Source organism: Camelus bactrianus, chromosome 8 (genome assembly GCF_048773025.1).
Source record: "Camelus bactrianus isolate YW-2024 breed Bactrian camel chromosome 8, ASM4877302v1, whole genome shotgun sequence".
Classification (NCBI taxonomy): Eukaryota; Metazoa; Chordata; class Mammalia; order Artiodactyla; family Camelidae; genus Camelus; species Camelus bactrianus.
Window position 1 is genome coordinate 8,021,216 of NC_133546.1, and position 18,081 is coordinate 8,039,296.

General features: G+C 43.0%; 1 protein-coding gene across 9 annotated transcripts in view; it reads right to left on the minus strand.

The window, feature by feature from the left end:
- SYTL3 (synaptotagmin like 3) overlaps positions 1–18,081 on the minus strand; it is a 78,334-nt gene that overhangs the window by 7,270 nt on the left and 52,983 nt on the right. For 8 of the 9 annotated variants that reach the window (XM_074368069.1, XM_074368063.1, XM_074368065.1 and 5 more), the window contains 3 exons: positions 16,235–16,369; positions 6,341–6,519; positions 1,313–1,415 (listed from right to left, as the gene is read on the minus strand). In XM_074368069.1, the coding sequence (XP_074224170.1) occupies positions 1,313–1,415; positions 6,341–6,519; positions 16,235–16,369 (417 nt within the window). The remainder of the gene's footprint in view (positions 1–1,312; positions 1,416–6,340; positions 6,520–16,234; positions 16,370–18,081) is intronic. The other variant, XM_074368068.1, reaches the window with a different exon arrangement.

Consider the following 18,081-nt stretch of genomic DNA (forward strand, 5'->3'; position numbering starts at 1 on the left):
AGGGGGCACAAAGCTTTTCAAGATTCTTTTGAACAGGGACATGAGCAAAACCACGTGAAGACCAGCCTCCAGGGAATCATCACAAGACTGGCCCCAGACAGGCACACCTCAGGCCTCCTCGACACTTGCTGAGTCACAATCTGTTTTAAAAAAATCCCTTGGGGAGGCCTTACGAACATAAATTTTGTGAATGACTGTGAGTCCATTGTGGGTCAGAGCTGTATTTCTAAGTACCCTCCAAGCCTCAGTTTCCCCGTTGCTAAATGAGGATTCTAATACCTAGGGCTCAGAGGGTTCACGGAGCACTTGGCCACAGCAGGAGCACAGAAAACAATCGCTGTTTTCATGTACTGAATGGGTCTCTCTGCCAGCTGCCCAGACGGCCCCTGGCTGGGAGTTCACAAATGTCCTGACTTTCCAAGGAAGGCAAACAAAGCGTTCTCCTTCCTTGGGCTTGGGGCTTGACACATGGGATCCCTGGGCTGCCCATCTCTGTGCATCTGGACTATTCTTTCAGCTCCAGACCTCTGACTTCACCAGACATCATCTCCAGTTCTCCATCCTGAATCCCAGCGTGGGGGCAGTCCCTCCCTCATCTCTGCTCTAAACCACAAGTCACATTTCTTAGAGCCAAAGAAAGTGAAAACCCAGACAATTCCTCTAGAATTTTTTTTCATAAAATTACTATTTTTTTCATAAAATCAGAAGAAACCTGGGTTTGCCAGATACTTTGATGAAGAAGTATTTTTACAAAGATAGTAACTCAGCGGTTTCATTTATAGGGTAACTTGCTTGAGAATACCTCTCTGATAGTCATCAAAGTGCAACAGGGCAAACCAATTTTAGAAACTGAGAGGCATGGGGGAGGGAATAGCTCAAGTAGTAGAGCACATGCTTAGCAAGCACAAGGTCCTGGGTTCGATCTCCAGCACCTTCTCCAAAAATAAATAAACCTAATTACCTCCTCCCCCCAAAATAAAAAAATAATTAAAAAATAATACAACAGTAAATAAATAAAATGTTAAAAAAAGAAATTGGGAGGCAGCCAGTTTTTTTCACCATTTTCTCACAAATCATTAATCAAAAGCCATTTCTCAAGTCCAACAGACTCTGCATTTTTCCTGTACAAAGGCTGAAATTTATTTTCTACCCACTTGCCACTGATTGACAGAGCCCTGCAGAAGCGTCTGAGTATCTGCACTTACATTTGACTGACTCAAGGGTTTGGGAGAACCACCTGCTGGACTCCGGCCCCAGGGGCCCAGCCCGGGCTGGGGGAGACTCAGTATGTGAATATTTGTCCAGCAAGTACCTTCAAGGTCTCCTGGAAGGTCGGCTCCACTGTGTTCTTTTGGACTCCAGTCTTGCGTTTTCCTTGGGAGGATCTGTCAGGCAGCAGATAAGTCTTGACGTACCTAGTGGCCAAACGAGGTGAAAACTCAGCGTTTCCGGGGGCAGGGGGTGGGGTGGGGTGGGGTGGGGTGGGGTGGGGGTTGGGTTCGGGAGGAGAATCACACGTCAGCGTTTTCTTTTCCCGCTTCCCGCTGCGTTTGGGGTTGACTGCAAGGGCTTAGTGGCCCTGCCACTGACGATGAATAGGAGAGTGCTGTGTGCACAGCTCCTGGTCGATACCATCTCCGGCCATAATCCTCTGGAATGTTCCTGGGGGCTTGACGCTCCCCCAGCTGGCCTCATGCCCTGCTCCTGGAGTCTGAATTACTCAATTGCCACGGGGTGACAACCAGGTAACCGGAGGCTCCCAGGGCTCCGTGGGGTGGGGCAGGTTTCTAAACTGCCTGGATGTAGAGGCTGTGTACCATCTGGCCCTCCCTCCGCCTACCTCTGTCCCCCCAACCCACAAGAAAAACAAGTGGAAGTGGAAAGTGGACACCTCACACTGTGCTTTTTCCCTGTGGGGCCTCAAACACTGCCGTCCCGACTGCAGAGGACCTCTCCGCAGAGGAAACGTGCCAGGCGCCACCTGTGCCCAGGCCATCCCTCCACTGGGTCCCGAGCCGGCCCTCCCTTGCTCCTCTGGCTGCTTCACTGATGGCAGTGACACTGCTTGCCCAGGTCCCATCCCCACAGGCTAGAAAGAGGCTCAACCTTCCCAAAGCAACAAAGAGCCGGAGCCCTCCCTCCCCAGACTCAGGCCTCTTTTTCACACTCTTGGAAAAGTACCGTCACAGGTCACTGTCACTGATTCCTCACTATTCATTTACTCTTAAGTTGTTGATCATCATGAGCCCTCACACATGTAAAACAGGAGATGCACAGCGTATCTGCAGAGCTTAAAGCATTACAGTAAAATGCACGCCCATGTGTCCACTTGCTTTATGGTGTTAAGTCCTCTATTTCCTTTCAGATCTTCTGTCTGGGTGTCCTACCTGTTACCGAGAGTGGAGTATTACTGTCTTGTCCAACTATTATTTAGAACTGTCTACTTCTCCCTTTAATTCTGTTAGCGTTTGCGTCTTACATCTTGATGGTCTGTTATTAGGAACACAGACATTTTTAACTGTTATATCATCTTGATGAATTGAAGTTTTTATTAATATATAACACCCTTTATCTTTTTAACCTTTTTTTGGCATTCTTTTTTTTAATTGAAGTATAGTCAGTTTACAATGTTGGATCAATGTGTTCAGGATAATGTTTCAGTTGTACATATACATACATATGTTTTCATATTCATTTTCATTATAGGTTACTACAAGATATTGAACACAGTTCCCTGTGCTCTACAGTATAAACTTGTTTTGTAAACTTTTTTAAGCTCTGTTTTGCCTGATATTGGTACGGCCACCCCCTGCTCACTCTTAGTTACCGTTTGCATGGAGTACCTTCCAGTTGTGTCACTGGACCTTAAGTGAGTCTCCTGTAGATGGCATATACTTGGCTCCTACATTTTTACCCACTCTGCCGATCTCTGTCTTTTGATTGGAGTGTCTAACTCATTCCTACTTTAATTACTGATAAGAAGTACTCACTTCTGTCATTTGCTGTTTCTCTTGCCTGATAGATTTCATGTCCCTCACTTCCTGCATTACTGTATTCTTTTGTGTTTAGTTGATTTTCTGTAGTGAAATTTTTAAATTCCTTGCTCTTTTTTTTTGGTTTTGGTTTTGTTCTATAGCTATTTTTCTTGTGGTTACCAAGGAGATTACATTTAATATCCTAAAGCTATAACTTTAAGTTTTACCATCTTAACTTTAATAGGATATAAGACCTCTCTGCTCCTTCTCAGCTCTGTTCTCACCTCTTCCTATTGCTGACATCACAAAATTATGTCTGCATACACATGTGACCCAAAAACAAGATAATAATTCTTTTAAATGCATTAATCTCCTAAATTATGTCAAAAACAAACTGTGGAGTTACAAACCAAAATTACAATAATAAGAGACTAATCATCTTTTAAAATGCATTAGTGTCCTAAGTCATACGAAACAAAAAGTGGAATTACCACTATTACAATAATTCTAGCTTTTATAATTGGCTGTGCATTTGCCTTTGTTGTGGCCTTTATTTTTTCACATGTTTTTGAGTTACTGTCTAATGTCCTTTCATTTTACCTGCAGGTAAAATCTTCTGCATTTCTTGCAGGGCAGCTCTGGTGGTAACGAACTCAATCAGCCTTTGTTTAGCTGATTCTGTTGTAATTTCTCTCTCACTTTTGAAGAATGGTTTTGCTGTGTTGTTTTCTTTTCTTTTCTTTTCTTTTAGCACTTTGAATTTATTGACCCAGTCTTTTGGCCTCTAAAGTTTCTGATGAGAAATCTGCTGATAATCTTCTTAAGGATCCCTAGCACGTGACGACTTACTTCTCTCTTGCTGCTTTCAAGATTCTCTCCTTATCTTTCAAACATTTGTTCATGATGTGTCTCAGTGTGGTTCCCCATACTTGGAGTTCAAAGAGCTTCTGTGATGTTTATATTCAAGTCTTTCAACAACTTTGGAAAGTTTTCAGCCATTATTTCTTCAAGAAGTCTTTGCTCCTTGCTCTCACTTATTCTGGGATTCCCACAATGCATATGTTGGTCCACTTCATGGTATACCAAAGGTCCTTTAGGTTCTGTTTGCTTTTCTTTAATCTTTTTTCTTTCTGTCTCTCAGATTCAGTAATTCCCATCATCCTATCTTCAGGTTCACCTATTCTGTGTTTTACCTGTTCATAGCTGCCTTTGAATCCCTCTAGAATTTTTCATTTCAGTTATTGTAGTTTTCAACTCCAGAATTTCTTTTTGTTTCTTTTTAGGTTTTCTATCTCTTTATTGATATTTCTGTTTTGTTTATGTATCATTTTATTGACTTTCTCCATGTCTTTCTTTGGTTCCTTGAGCATCCTTAAGACAGTTGTTTGTTTTAAAGTCTTTGTCTAGTAAACCTGCCATCAGATCTCTTTCAGGGGCAGTTTCTGTTGGTTTATTTTTTCCCTTTGAATGAGTCCTGCTCATTTCCTGTTTCTTTATATGCCTTGTGATTTTTTGTTGTTGTTGTTGAATACTGGACATATGTGTCTAATAATGTGTTAACTCTGGAAATCAAATTCTCCCCCTTCCTCACGGTTTGCTGTTGTTACATTTATGGGGTTTTTAATAAATTTATTGTTGTGTTAGTTTCAGGTGTACAGCAAAGTGATTCAGTATATATATATATTCTTTTTCAGATTCTTTTCCATTATAGGTTATTACAAGATACTGAATATAGTTCCCTGTGCTCTATAGTAGGTACTTGTTGTTTATCTATTTTACATAGAGTAGTATGTATCTATTAATCCCAAAAGCCAAATTTATCCCTCCTTTGCCCTTCTCCCTTTGGTAACCATACATTTGTTCTCTATGTCTGTGAGTCTATTCTTGTTTTGTAAATAAGTTCATTTGTATCTTTTTTTTGATTCCACATATAACTGATATCATATGATATTGTCTTTCTCTGTCTGACTTACTTTACTTAGTATGATTATCTCTAGGTCAATCCATGTTGCTGCAAGTTGCATTACTTCATTCTTTTTTATGGCTGAGTAGTAGTCCATTGTATACATACCATGGCTTCTTTATCCAGTCATCTGTCAATGGACATTTAGGTTGTTTCCACGTCTTAGCTATTATAAATAGCACTGGTATGAACATTGAGGTGCATGTATCTTTTTGAATTAAGAGTTTTCTCCAGATATATGCCCAGGAGTGGGATTGCTGGATCATAGGGTAAGTCTATTTTTAGGTTTTAAGGAATCTTGGTACTGTTCTCCATAGTGGCTGCACCAATTTACATTCCCTCCAACAGTGTAGGAGGGTTTTCTTTTCTCCACACTCTCTCCAGAATTTATTATTTATAGACTTTTGGATGATGGCCATTCTGACTGGTGTGAGGTGATACCTCATTGTAGTTTTGATTTGAATTTCTATAATAATTAGCAATACTGAGCATCTTTTCATATTCCCGTTGGCCATCTGGATGTCTTCTTTGGAGAAATGTCTATTTAGGTCTTCTGTGCATTTTTTTAAAATTGTTTTTGTTTTATATTAAGCTGTATGAGCCGTTTGTATATTTTGGAAATTAATCCCTTGCCAGTTGCATCATTTGCAAATATTTTCTCCTGGTCTGTAGGTTGCCTTTTTGTTTTGTTTATGGTTTCCTTTGCTGTGCAAAACCTTTTAAGTTTACAAGTAACAGCTAGAAGAAGACATGTAAAATATGTATAACCAATGAAGAATTGTATTGAAAATGGGTTTAAATGGATTTTAAAAAAAAAAAACTCCCGTAAATAAAAAAAAAAAAATCTCTTGTAATTTTAAAATGATAATTCAATAGAAAAATAGACAAAAGATATGAATGGGGAGTTCACAGAAAGGGAACAAACCCTAAGTGGTTAATACATATATAAAGTTGTTTTGTTATTAATCAGGGAAATGCATGTTAAAATAATGATGAGATGCCATTCATATCTGTCAACTGGGAAAAATTAATCTCTTTTTGGATTGTGTTAGACAGGATTTTAATTTTATCTTTCCTACATGAATACTCAAAAGTTTCCAACACCACTTATTGAAGTCCATCTTTTCTGCATTGATTAATAGCCTCTTGATCATTTAAGTTCCCATACATGCTAAGGTCTGTACCTGGACTTTCAGTTCTGCTCTGTTGACCCCGTTGTCTATCCCTGCTTCCGTAATACATTGTTTGAATTACTAAGCTTTATAGTAATTCTTGCCATAAGTCTTTTTGATTTTTTTTTTTTACAACTGTCCTGATTATTCTTGAACTCTCACTTTTCCACATAAACTTTAGAATCAGTACGTTTATCATCTTATGCCAGAACTTAGACAAAGAAACTTACGGATTGCACTTTTTCTTCTTTTCCTCCCCATAGGCAAGGTTCTTACAGGCCTTGATGCATATTTCTAAAGAATGAGTTCTGAAGCAATAACGAATGGCAAATTCTATTTCTCCAGTGACATTAGCGTTGTCAAAATTGCCCATCTCTGTACAAGTGCTGTTAATGCTAATTAAACTTCCCTGAAATCAAAAAGGACAGAGAGAATGAGTTACTTCACAGTTAGTCAATTTTTTTGCAGTTTTGATTTCAAGGTATCAGATAAATCAAAATTCACACAGAGCACACTTCCTGGCTCACGTGATGTTAATAATGCACCAGCTTGTCGTTTGCAAAACAAGTTGCCACATACACTGTCCTAAGGAGATGAGAAATCCTCAGATATGGGTCTGCCTAGCAATAAATGTTACACAATCTCATTCTTGAACGCAAATCACTGGGGAAGAAGTAGGCTATTTTCCATGCAACTCTGCAAAGCTGGCTCTCCAAGGGCAGATCATATCCATGGCAGGAATAGCGCTGTGGGAAGCAGCACAGGGTGGGTGCCAAGTGACTGGGAATCACATAAAGCTGGACTCAAATTCTGGTTCTGCTCCCCATCGGCCATGTCAAAGTCTAAATGGAAAAATTAATACTATTCTCGTAGAGTTATGGTAAAGAGTAAATGGAATAAAGTATATAAAATATGCAAAGACAATAATAAACTGTGTTTAAATTTTTATGGGTTCCTAGCATGAAAAACAAAACCACCACCATAAGTTAGGGCCCCCTAAGCTGAGACGCCGTAGAGCAGTCGCACTAAATGACAGAACAAACTGCCTCATCACCATCCAAGTTGCTTAAATAGTTGCCAACTTTGCATGCAACCAATCTCACTGCTGACTCTACAGACACAGGGAACCCTGCACGATTTACACTTTCCCAGTTGGCTCCTCAAGACTGCAAAACATCCTGGAAGGAAACTCAGAAGAAAGCCTGAGTCTCTCTCACTAGAGAGAGCTCAAAACCAGACCAAACCAACAGCTCATCAGAGCGACCCGAACTTGAATGAACTCATGCCAAGAACCCAACCAACCAATGTCACCACACCCAGTCACCAACCCTGAAAAATGTTATCCGCCAACGCCCACACAGCTGTTGAGATGGGAAACAGTTTTGAAATTTTACTCACCGAGAAAGGCATGGAGTGGTGAGACAGCAGGAACAAGGGAGGTACAAGAGGGTGAGGCTGGAAGATCACAGGGAGGGAAGTTTGGCAAAAGGTGTGAGAGCTGCTTGAGAGAAGAATGAGGTGTATGAATGGAGGTGCTAGAAAGTTCTGGTAATTAACCTGGCACTCATCACTGGCCTCCACGCCAGGCTAGGGCAGACTAAGTCATACTACACCAACTCCTGCCAAGAACACGCAGAATGCTGAATTAAAGAACAAGTTGTTTCAAGGTGTCATAGAGCTACCAGGGCAGGCAGGGTGCACGGGTCCAGGATGCTAAAGGGAAGCGCTGCGAGGCAAGCCTGACATCCCATGCTGGGTGCCCTCATGGCCTCTGTCCACAGGGAGGGAAGCAGCGCAGGGCGGGGAGGCTGGGGTCCCGCTAAACGCAGCCGCAGTGAGGCCAGAAGGCGAGCACAGTGACAGACCTCTGGTCCCAGGCTGTGGGGGGACAGAGCTTGGGGAGCTCAGCTCCCAGAGCAAAGGGAAACGCGGTGAGGTGAGAGCAACACTGGATGCTGCTTCCCCGCAAAGCCTTTTCTGAGTCGGAAGCAGTTGCCGGGAGGCTGAGAAGCTTCATTCATCTTACTAGAGAGAAAAAAAATGGAGTTCAGGCCTACCTCAGAGGGGCTTGGTAAACATCCAGACTTCCAGCTGGGACCCCTCGAAGGCCTTCTCCCCTAGGAGGACCCGCCCCCGGGCAGTGGACCATCCTCACAAAGACCGAAACCCAGCTTTGAAGGAGTTCAGCACCAGGTGGGCAAAGACTACTGGCCTCCATCCTAGACTTCTGTTCTGCTGGAGCAAAAGCAAGGTCTCTCTAAAGGAAGATAAGATCCATCTCTCCCATTCAACTGGGAACTCGGGGACAGCAGTGACCTTGCAGGTTTCTGCCCTCTGTCCATTCTCCAGCACCAGCTCAGTGCCTGCCTCAGGGTAAATCCTCAATAACTGTTGATGAAGTGAATAAAGAAAGCACTTGAAGTATTTTGATTTTAAAAGTTCTCCCTGGGAGGAGGGAAATAGCTCAGTGGTAGAGTGCATGCTTAGCATGTATCAGGTCGTAGGTTCAATTTCCAGTACCTCCGTTAGAAAAAATTAGATTAAAAATTTTTAATTAAAAAGAAAACTTCTCTGTAAACAGTATGGTGTGAGGGGTTGTGCTGTCCTGTCCTGAAGGAGCAATAGAATTGAAGTGAGAAGCCTAGGGATGGGGGGAGGGTCATCCTAACCTTGGATGACTTAAGTTAAGTCCCTTAACTGAAGATTCCGGAGGGAAAATATTTGAAAATAAAACCAAATGTAGGCACATCATAATAAAAATTGCTGAAAATCCAGGACAAAGAGAGACATCTGAAAAACAGAGGAAAAAAAGATATGTTACCTTCGCGGCAGAAACAACATGGGCAGAAGAGGGTGGAATGAAGCGCTGCTGGGGAGGCTGGCATCTGCCGTGGGGCAGGGGCGAGCGGAGGTCGGGTGCAGGCTCGGGAGGTTAATTTTGGTATCAGGAGGATTTGAGGATTCCAAGCTGATTCTCTTTTGTGTGTGTTAAGTGGGAAGAGGTTTATCTGTGGAGAATGAGGAAGAAGAGCGGGGAGAAGTTCTGAAGAGGTTTAAAAAGACTGAAAGAAAGTGTGAAATGATTGTCCTAAGAGCAGGGAACTGAGTCACCAGGGCTGCTGACTCTGCTCGGGGGCATCTGGAGCTGTTGACACAAAAGACATACCTAAACCCATACCCCCATGACGGGTGTTAGGTCTGCCCTACTGTGTGCACAGCTATTCAGGTGCAGGTACAGAGAAGGTGCACGGCTGGTCCATTCAGACTGGCGCCCAAAATGAAAACCATCCAGGAGGCATGAGAAGTACTCGTCCTTCATTCTATAAGATAAGCAGAGGTCAAGACAGGTTGAGACCCACCCCCAAATTACACGGCAGATCAGAAGCCGAGCTGGAGGTGGACCTGGGTTGTTAAGGCCTTGGGCCATCAACTGCATATCTGCTTGGCCGGGCAAAGTGCAGCCACGGAACTTGAAAGGCCCGCAGAGCCCGTCCTTTAGTCCACCGCATTCCTTTGGATATAACTTATGACCCCACCACCACTGACTGCCCCCAGAGGGTTTTCTGCTTCTGTTTTCCCTGTAGACAGAGCAGAATTTTGAAGGCAGTTGTAACTTTGAGCAGCAAATAGAGTCGACCAAGAGGTCCCCGCCCAGTAGAGCAACTAAGAGCTCAGTCTGACTGGTATTAGAGCCATCGGCCCTGTCTGGTTTTGAAAGAGGAGAACTATGTAAGGCAGGCAGGGTGCGTTCAGTGACTTTCCCTGAAGGCCACAAGTTATCTACCGTAACCACAAGCAAGGCCTGATGCTCTTTTCTCTTACAAAAGCAGAAAGTGAGAAGTCCACTGAAACCACACCTACTCTTAAAAAAATTAAAAAAAAAAATCTTGATCCCCAAAAGCACACAGAGAGTATTACTGTGGGGAAGTCAGGCCTGCAATGGAGCCAGACAGACTTCCCCTCAGGGCCCTGACACTTAGTGGCTGTGTGATCTAGAGCAGCTCTCTTGCCCTCCATAGCCTCAGTTTCTGCATCTGTAAAATGGGGTCTATTGTACAGAACTGGTATAAGGCTCAACTGGTTTCTCCATGTAAAAAGAGAACCGTGCCTGTGCTTAGTAAGTTTATTAATCCTCTGAAAATGCCACACAATGTGGTTGCCCTTTGATCTTTTTCTTTTTTACAGTGAAATATATTAAGTCCATAGAATGAATAGGAATAAATAATAATTATTAAATGAAGATCCATATCCTCCCTGCTCAATGTCAGAAAACTAACAAAACCAGGACCCTGGAAGTGCCCTGTGGCCCCTCCCCGTCTGATCTCTATTCCTGTCCCCAAGTCAATGCTGTACCAGAATTTTCTGTTAATCATCTTTGGTTTTCTGTTTGGTTTTATTACATATGTATATATCCCCCAAATAATCTATCAGTTAGTTTTGACTAATTTTGGAATTTATATAATAAGAATCATATTGTGTACATATTTCTCCAGTAATTTACTTTCTCTTGATACTATATCTTTAAAATTCATCTTGTTGTTCAATAAAAATAAATAAAATAAAATAAAATTCATCTCTATGGTTAGGGATAGTTTTAATACATCCATCATCACTCCCCAACAGTGTTCCATTGGATGAACAAGCCATAACATATTTATCCTTTCTTATGTTTTTTAATTTTTAATTTTTTTACATGAAAAAGCATTTGTATACATGTTTATTAAGCTATTTCATGACATTTACACATACTAATGTTTTTGAAACCTCAAAGTTCTTTGATCATTGCAATATTGCTTTCAAATAAGCATGGCAAAACCTTAAATATTATATCATTCAGATTATTTTTTAAAGAGATGTCTCTAAGAGATCACTCTACTATAACTTTTTACTGTTTTTTGAAATAAAAATAGGTTGATATGGGTAGATAGCTAAATACAATACTCTTTTTAAAAAAATGAGTGTAACCAGAAAAGTTTAGAAATTCAAAGGAAAATAGAAGTTTCCAAAACCCCAGTGAACTCTGGGTGATGGACAGGGGTAGACATTTTGGGCCAGTCCCTATTTAGAAGTGACCCAAATGCCACAAGCCTGTTCCACATCTCAAATTTATGTTTAAGGGAAACAACTAGGGAGTTGGGTTTTTACTTCTTCAAAGATTAAAAATCCCTCAGACATGCCAAGCTCCTGCCCATCCACGTCTGAGGAGCTCCAGTGTCTAAGGAGCTGCAGATGGTTACTTCGCCAATCCCAGATTCGCTGGCAGGAGACACATCAACGGCATGAAACATCAACATGGCGGCGGGTGGGCAGAGCTCGGAGGTAGAGCACACGCTTAACAGGCATGAGGTTCTGGGTTCAACTTTCAGGACCTCCATCAAAAAAAAAAAAAAAAAAAGCAAAAACAACAACAACAAAGAAAACATTGGTATAAATGCATTCCTTTTCAGGCTTTTTTTTAAGAAGTAAAAACGAAATTGAAAATTGGACAGGAAATCTGATATGGTTTTTTTCTCCCAAGGAGATGCTAAAAAGTTAACCATGTATGTCTTCACTCTGCCAAGTTCTAACTCCTGACGATGGGAGTTTTGTTTTGTTTTTGTTGTTTTTAAACAAAGTGGGGCTTTTCTTCTCAAAAAGCATTACATGTTTATGGACAAGATACAGAAAACACAGATAAGACAAAAAAAACTTAAGAAAACAGCATAAGCTCACCATTCCAGGGTCAACCTTTCGGCAGAACCCTTTCAGTTGTTTTACAACATCCACAGTATAATCGTTTTATTTTTATAAATATGTGCTACTATAATACTATTTTATAATTATACTTTCATTTATCAATATATATTTTCCATATTAGTATTCTTTAACTACATTATTTTTATTAGTCGCAAGGGTTCCTCTGAATAAATGTACCATAATTTATTGAACCATTGCTCTATTTTAGTCATTTTGGTTATTCCCAATTTTTCAAATTTAAAAAATAATAAACAATGTTGCTCTGGACAGCCATGTATACACATTTTTGGCAATGTCATGATTTTTTAAAAAGAATATTTCCTGTAACTAAAATTGTTGAATTAAAGAGAGCCTGCATTTTAAAGCCTTTGATGTACGTTGCTAATTGCCCTCCATTTCACCCTAGCAGTTTGCAAGAATGCCTGCTGCTCCACATGCTTGCCAACACTGAGCTGCATCGTTTTTTAAATTTGCTAAAATGGTCCCCAAATAGCATTTGCTTTAATTTTGCACCGACTTAACTACTTAGGAGGTTGAGTGCGCCCCCTATTTATTGCCCATTTCTATTTCTACTTTTGTAATAAGCAGAGATGTAAGACGCCTTTTCTAGTTCCAATTTCTTGTTTCTCAGAGAATATAAATGTCTCTCAGAAGAGAAGGCAACATCTTTGGGCAAGAAGTAATACTGTTATTCGCTTTGCGGGAGTTCAGTTTTCCTCAAACACTGCTTCAGTCTAAAGGGAACGGGTTAGGATTAAACGCATAATGATTCACTCCGGCGATGATACATGTTAAGGCCACAACTCAGAGCAGGCTTTAGAAGAAAAGGAGACGAGAGCCCCGGCTGAATCTGCACAATGGTTTGGAGGAACTTTGCTAAGAAACAGGCTGAGCAGGATGAATATGCTCACTGAACCGCCTTACCCCAACATCGTTCCCCCCTGACATGTGAAGGTTTTCCAGGTGTGACTCAGCCTCAGGGAAAGCACTTAGTTTAAGAGTTCAACAAATCCCCTAGGATAGTACAGAAAGCCTGGGCTTTGCCTCACACAGCCCCCAAGGGATGAACCAGAGTTAGCAGTTATGACCTTAGCTAGCTGTGTAACCCCTTAGCAACCTGTGTAAGCCTCAGTTTTCCCATTTGTGAAATGGGATAATAGCATCCTTCAACAAGATCATGGCGAGAATGACTGAGAGGTGAAGTTCCTAGCTCTGTAATTAGCACACAGTAGGCTTTCAATAATTGACAGCTCTGATAAGAATTCACCCAACCATTTCACAAATATTTACTGAGTGCCATTTAAGTGTCAGGCACTGCTCTGGGCACCTGGGAATTACAATAGACAATAAACAACAGATAAGCCAATTATACAGCTGTAGAAGGTGATAAGAAAGCAGATAAACACAGAGCAGGTGAGGGCGGGCAGTGGGAGCAGGGCCAGGAGAGGACCTCCCTGAGAAGGTGACCTTAGAGCAAAGACTTGAAGGAAGGGAGGGAATGAGCTTGGTGCCTGGGAGAGGGAACAGCCCCAGGAACAGCCCAGGGCAGGTGTGAGTCTTGGGGGTCAAATTCCGGTGGTCAGTGAGGTGAAGCAGAGTGAACGGGGGCAGGTGTGAGAGGTCCCACCTCATGCAGGGCCCCGAGGACCACTGTTGGTGGATCCTAGTCTGCATGCCTGCCTCCAGGTCGGTTTCTGGGCACACAAGACATGATTTTGGCCCTCAGAGGAGCTTAGAGTCCGATCTAGTGGGACCTGGACAGTGCAGGGGAAACTGCCCCTTGGGCTCCATCGGAAGGAAGGTTTCCTCTCACCCTCCGGGGTCAGCCTTACAAAGGCCCCAGTGGCTGGGAGCGTCATGGAGCCTGTATGTCACCTACGGTAGAGATAAGCCTTCCCCTGGGTCTTGGAAAAGCAACCAGAGGCCACCCTTATGCTCCCCCTGTCTCGTACTCACCACAGGGTTCAAACCCAGGAGAGAATGTTCTAGAGTTGCCCTTGCTCACCTCCCGGCCGGGGAAGTGTTTCCACAGTGCTTCCTCCCCTTTCTGAACCACTCTCAAACATAAACAGCACCCGGAAGGTGCTGAGCCACCCTCCGACGCCAGCTGTCTGAGACATCCTGGCACGGCCACCCTGGACCCCCGCTCCTTGGGGCATCCAGGAAGCCGAAGCCAGGCCTCGGGTGTGGCTGGATGTGGCTGGATCTGGCCAGCTCCACATCCGCGCTGTGAGACCCGGGGCCAGGGCTGCCCTCGGCCCCGTGGGGAGGGCCCCACCAGGGGACTTGCGTGACATAAATTTGCATTTCAGTCCTTGACCAGTGTGGACACACAGATCTGTTTGAGAACTGAGTGAAAACACTTCCTTCTCCCCAGGAAGGTGCCCAGAGGCACAGACACAACCTTCTGGAGACTGTTCCAGAGGCCCTGGGAGAGAGCTGCTACTCCACTTGCTCCTTGGCACACAGTCACTGCATCCAGTGCAGGGTTGTCCGATAGAAGGATTGCCAGCCAATAGGTAATTTAAAATTCTCTAGCAGTCACTATTTTTTAAAAAAAATTGATAGGTGAAATTAATGGCATATTTTATTAATGTAATATATCCCAAATACTATCATTTCAACACATATCAATACAAAATTATTAATGAGACATTTTACCTTTACACTAAAATCTTCCAGACCCAGTAGATACCTTATACTCACAGAATATCTAAGCTCGGACTAGCCGCATTTCAAGTGCCTAACAGCCACATGTGACTAATGGCTACTACATTGGACAGCACAGCCCTAGACCATTAAAGAATCCTTGACAAATGACTTACCTGACTCGAGTCTGAAACTGCTAGGTCTCAGCCCACGTGTTTCTGAAAGTTCACTGTGCATCTGAACCTCCTGGGGCTCCTGTTAAACTGCAGATTCCGACTCCAGTAGGTAACCTTGGGGTAAGGCCCGAGGTTCTGATTTCCAAGCTCCCAGGTGATGCCAACGCTGCCGGGCCCCACACTTTGAGCAGTGAGGGCGTAGAGCAGTGGTTCTGATGGAGGCAGGTCCACCCCCGGGAGCCAGTGGTTGGAGCCAAAGGATGGGTTGGGAGCTGTAAACATTTAGTGGATTGAATCAAGGATGACCGCTATCCTTCACTGCATGGGTCTGGCCTGCTTCTGCCATGACTTTTGAATGTTCCACTGGACATTCACGTAGATGGAGGAAAAGTTTATCATTTTCTGAAGTGAACACAATTTTCCACAAAAAGCACAACTGCCCCAAGGCACGGAGAGGTTAACTCCTTGCCACGAAAGGAGCTGCAACGTGAACTGAGACATGGGTTTCTAGACATGAGTCATTAACCACTACAAGACGCCGTGAAACGTGTGCATTTGTTTGATTCCCAAAGCAAGCCAATAAAGCAATAAAGAGAACAACTTTGATGCCATCTCCTCAATGGGGACTCTGAAATTTAGAGAGTTTTTGAGATTGCTTAAGATCATTTAATAAGTGAAAAGGCTATGACTGGAACTGAAGCCATAGGGCCCCTCACCCAAGGCTCTGACATTCCTACACGTATCTGTGTTGAGGCACAGAGTAAACATTCATCTAATGTTCTGAATAATGAATGAATGAATAAAAAGACCTGCCTATGATTAGACACTAAATTTAAGACATCACAAAGCAATCTTGTTTGAGAACAAAGTTGGAAGACAAACTACTCGACCTCAAGACTTCCTACAAAGCCACAGTAATCAAGTCAGTGTAGTTTTGGCCTAAGGAGGACAAAGAGATCAGCAGAGCAGAAGAGAGAACCTGGGAAAAGGATCCACATGTATATGGTCGTTTGATTTTCAACACAGACACCAAAGTCAATGGAAAAACGAAATTCTCTTTTTGAACAAATGGTGCGGGAATAACTGTGTACTCATTATGGGGAAAAAATGAAGCTCAGCGTGTCCCTTACCCAATTCATGAAAATTAATGAGCTAGAGCATGGACCTCACATAGAAGCTAAACTTTTGTAAAACCTCTAGAAGAAAACACGGGAGACTAGCTTCACGACTTGTGGGTGGGTAAGACAGAGATATAACTGTAAAAGGACAACGTGATGCATCAGGCTTCATCAAAACTAAGAACCCTCATCCAAAGACACCATTACTTACTAATTACCCTCTGTAGGTATGAAAGTGTTCACAGTAAGATGTTAAGAAGAAAACCACCATCGAAGTATAGCCAGGTTTTCCCAGCTCTTAATCGAAGTAAAATACTCCATCTGAGCTGCATCAGGCCCCCGTCAGCCCCACAAGACAAAACTCCACTCGTACCCTTGCCTACAAATCCAACTGGACATCACACCGACCACACGGCATATGTCAAGGGTATTAGACGAGACTCACGTGTCTCAAGCCTCCTGAGAACAGCGTCTTGGGCGTTGGACTGGATGAGATACCCTCTTGCTTCAAAACAGGGCTGGTAGAGCGTTTGGGACTCTCTTGACTGAAAGGTTTCAGAATATCTGGTGTGCTGACCTTCTGGAAAAGAAAACACAGAATTAGTAGTATAGTCTGCATCCAATTTGATTCTGTTCAAATGTGATGACTTCAGCAAGCACAGTCTGCATCTATTACCTGGTGCCCCTAAATGCAAACTTCCGCTGGGATAAACGTACACGTACACACACACACCCACACCCACACCCACACCCACACCCACCCCTGAGGGCCCCAGGGCGGACACCATCAAGCCTCGGGACATTCGTGAATAGTGATGGATGGGTTAGCAAAAGCCTTAAAGAAACTGAAGTCCGCATTTGACCTTAATAATGATGCAAGCATTTAATCACATGGAATGTAATATTCAGCCTAACAGAGTTTTGTCTCTTACATGCTCATGAAAAAGGAAAAAAATCAAAATAGGTCTTTAAATTTATAAAAATATTTTAACAGATGGTGCTTCTTCTATAATGTGTACAGACTGTGTTTTCTAGTATGGTAGCCACCAGCCACACATGGCTGTTTAAATGTAAATTCCAATGAATTAAAATCAAATGAAATTAATAAATTCAGCTCCTTGGTTTCACTAGACACATTTCAAGTGCTCAGTAACCATGTGCGGCAGTGGCTAGAAAGTTCTATCGGACAGTGCTCATACAGAGCAAAGAGGGAAAATCTCTCTCCGGCTGAAAGGACAGGGTTTCCAAATCGAGCCTTTAGGTTTTGACACTGGGGTGGAAGTAGAATCTGGGATATAAACAATTACACTGTGGTCATAGTTTTTCAGAATAAAAAATAAAGATGATTATAGAACAAGGGAAAGACGTGATAACCTCCAATCATTGTTCATGCTCTCGATTCCCACAACTCAACTCAATTCCATCAGACGCTTGTTAAGTGACGCTGTATTCAAGGTGCCTCTCTAAGCCCTGGGGGTGGAAGAGGAGGAGCAGAGGAAGGAGAAGACGCGATGCCTGTTCTCCAAGGGCCCACTTGGAGCTCACTGGGGAAATAGACGCCATTAAAATGGAGGCACGAGCCAAGTCAACGGGAAAGAGACAGCTTATGCAGAAGGGGGATCTGGGATGATCTTCAGTGGGAGTAGGACCTGGGTGTTGAAGGCTGGCTGGGGAAAGACCCAAAGGTAAGGCGTCCCAAGTGGAGGGGCTACCGTGACAGTCAGGTCTGGAGCGTGTTCCTAGACCTGCTAGAGACCAAAGCACCTGCAGAGACGCAAGAGGCCAGGCAGAGACCTGGACACGAGACCAGACAGGCACAGTGATGTGTGAGGGGGTCCAGAGGACAGGTAGCTGGAGGCACTAAAGCGGGAGCACAGGGGAGCAGACAGAGCTGGCAGAGCTGCCAGGGGAAGATTGCAGGAGCGAAGGTGCTCAAGAAGGAGAGTATGAGAAAAGGCTCAGCTGAAGTGAAAGAAATGCAGATTTTTAAAGTGACCTATCAAATTAGCAAATACTAAAATAACAAGTAAACAGTTCAGTGTTGGTAGGAGTGCTGGAAACAGCTAGTCCACTCGCAGTGGTCCTGTAAACTGAGGGAGCATCAGAGGAGCGCAATTCGGCAGCATGAATTAGAAGCCCTAAAAAGGAGGTGTTAAAAGTGACTTTCTATGTTTATCCACACAGGAAGAATTAAAACACGTTAGATTTTCTTTCAAAAGCGAATTACGGCAGTAGATGCCACTTCTGTAAAATAAGCTGACGCCCGAGGCTCTGTGTTTCCTAAGTTTTCAC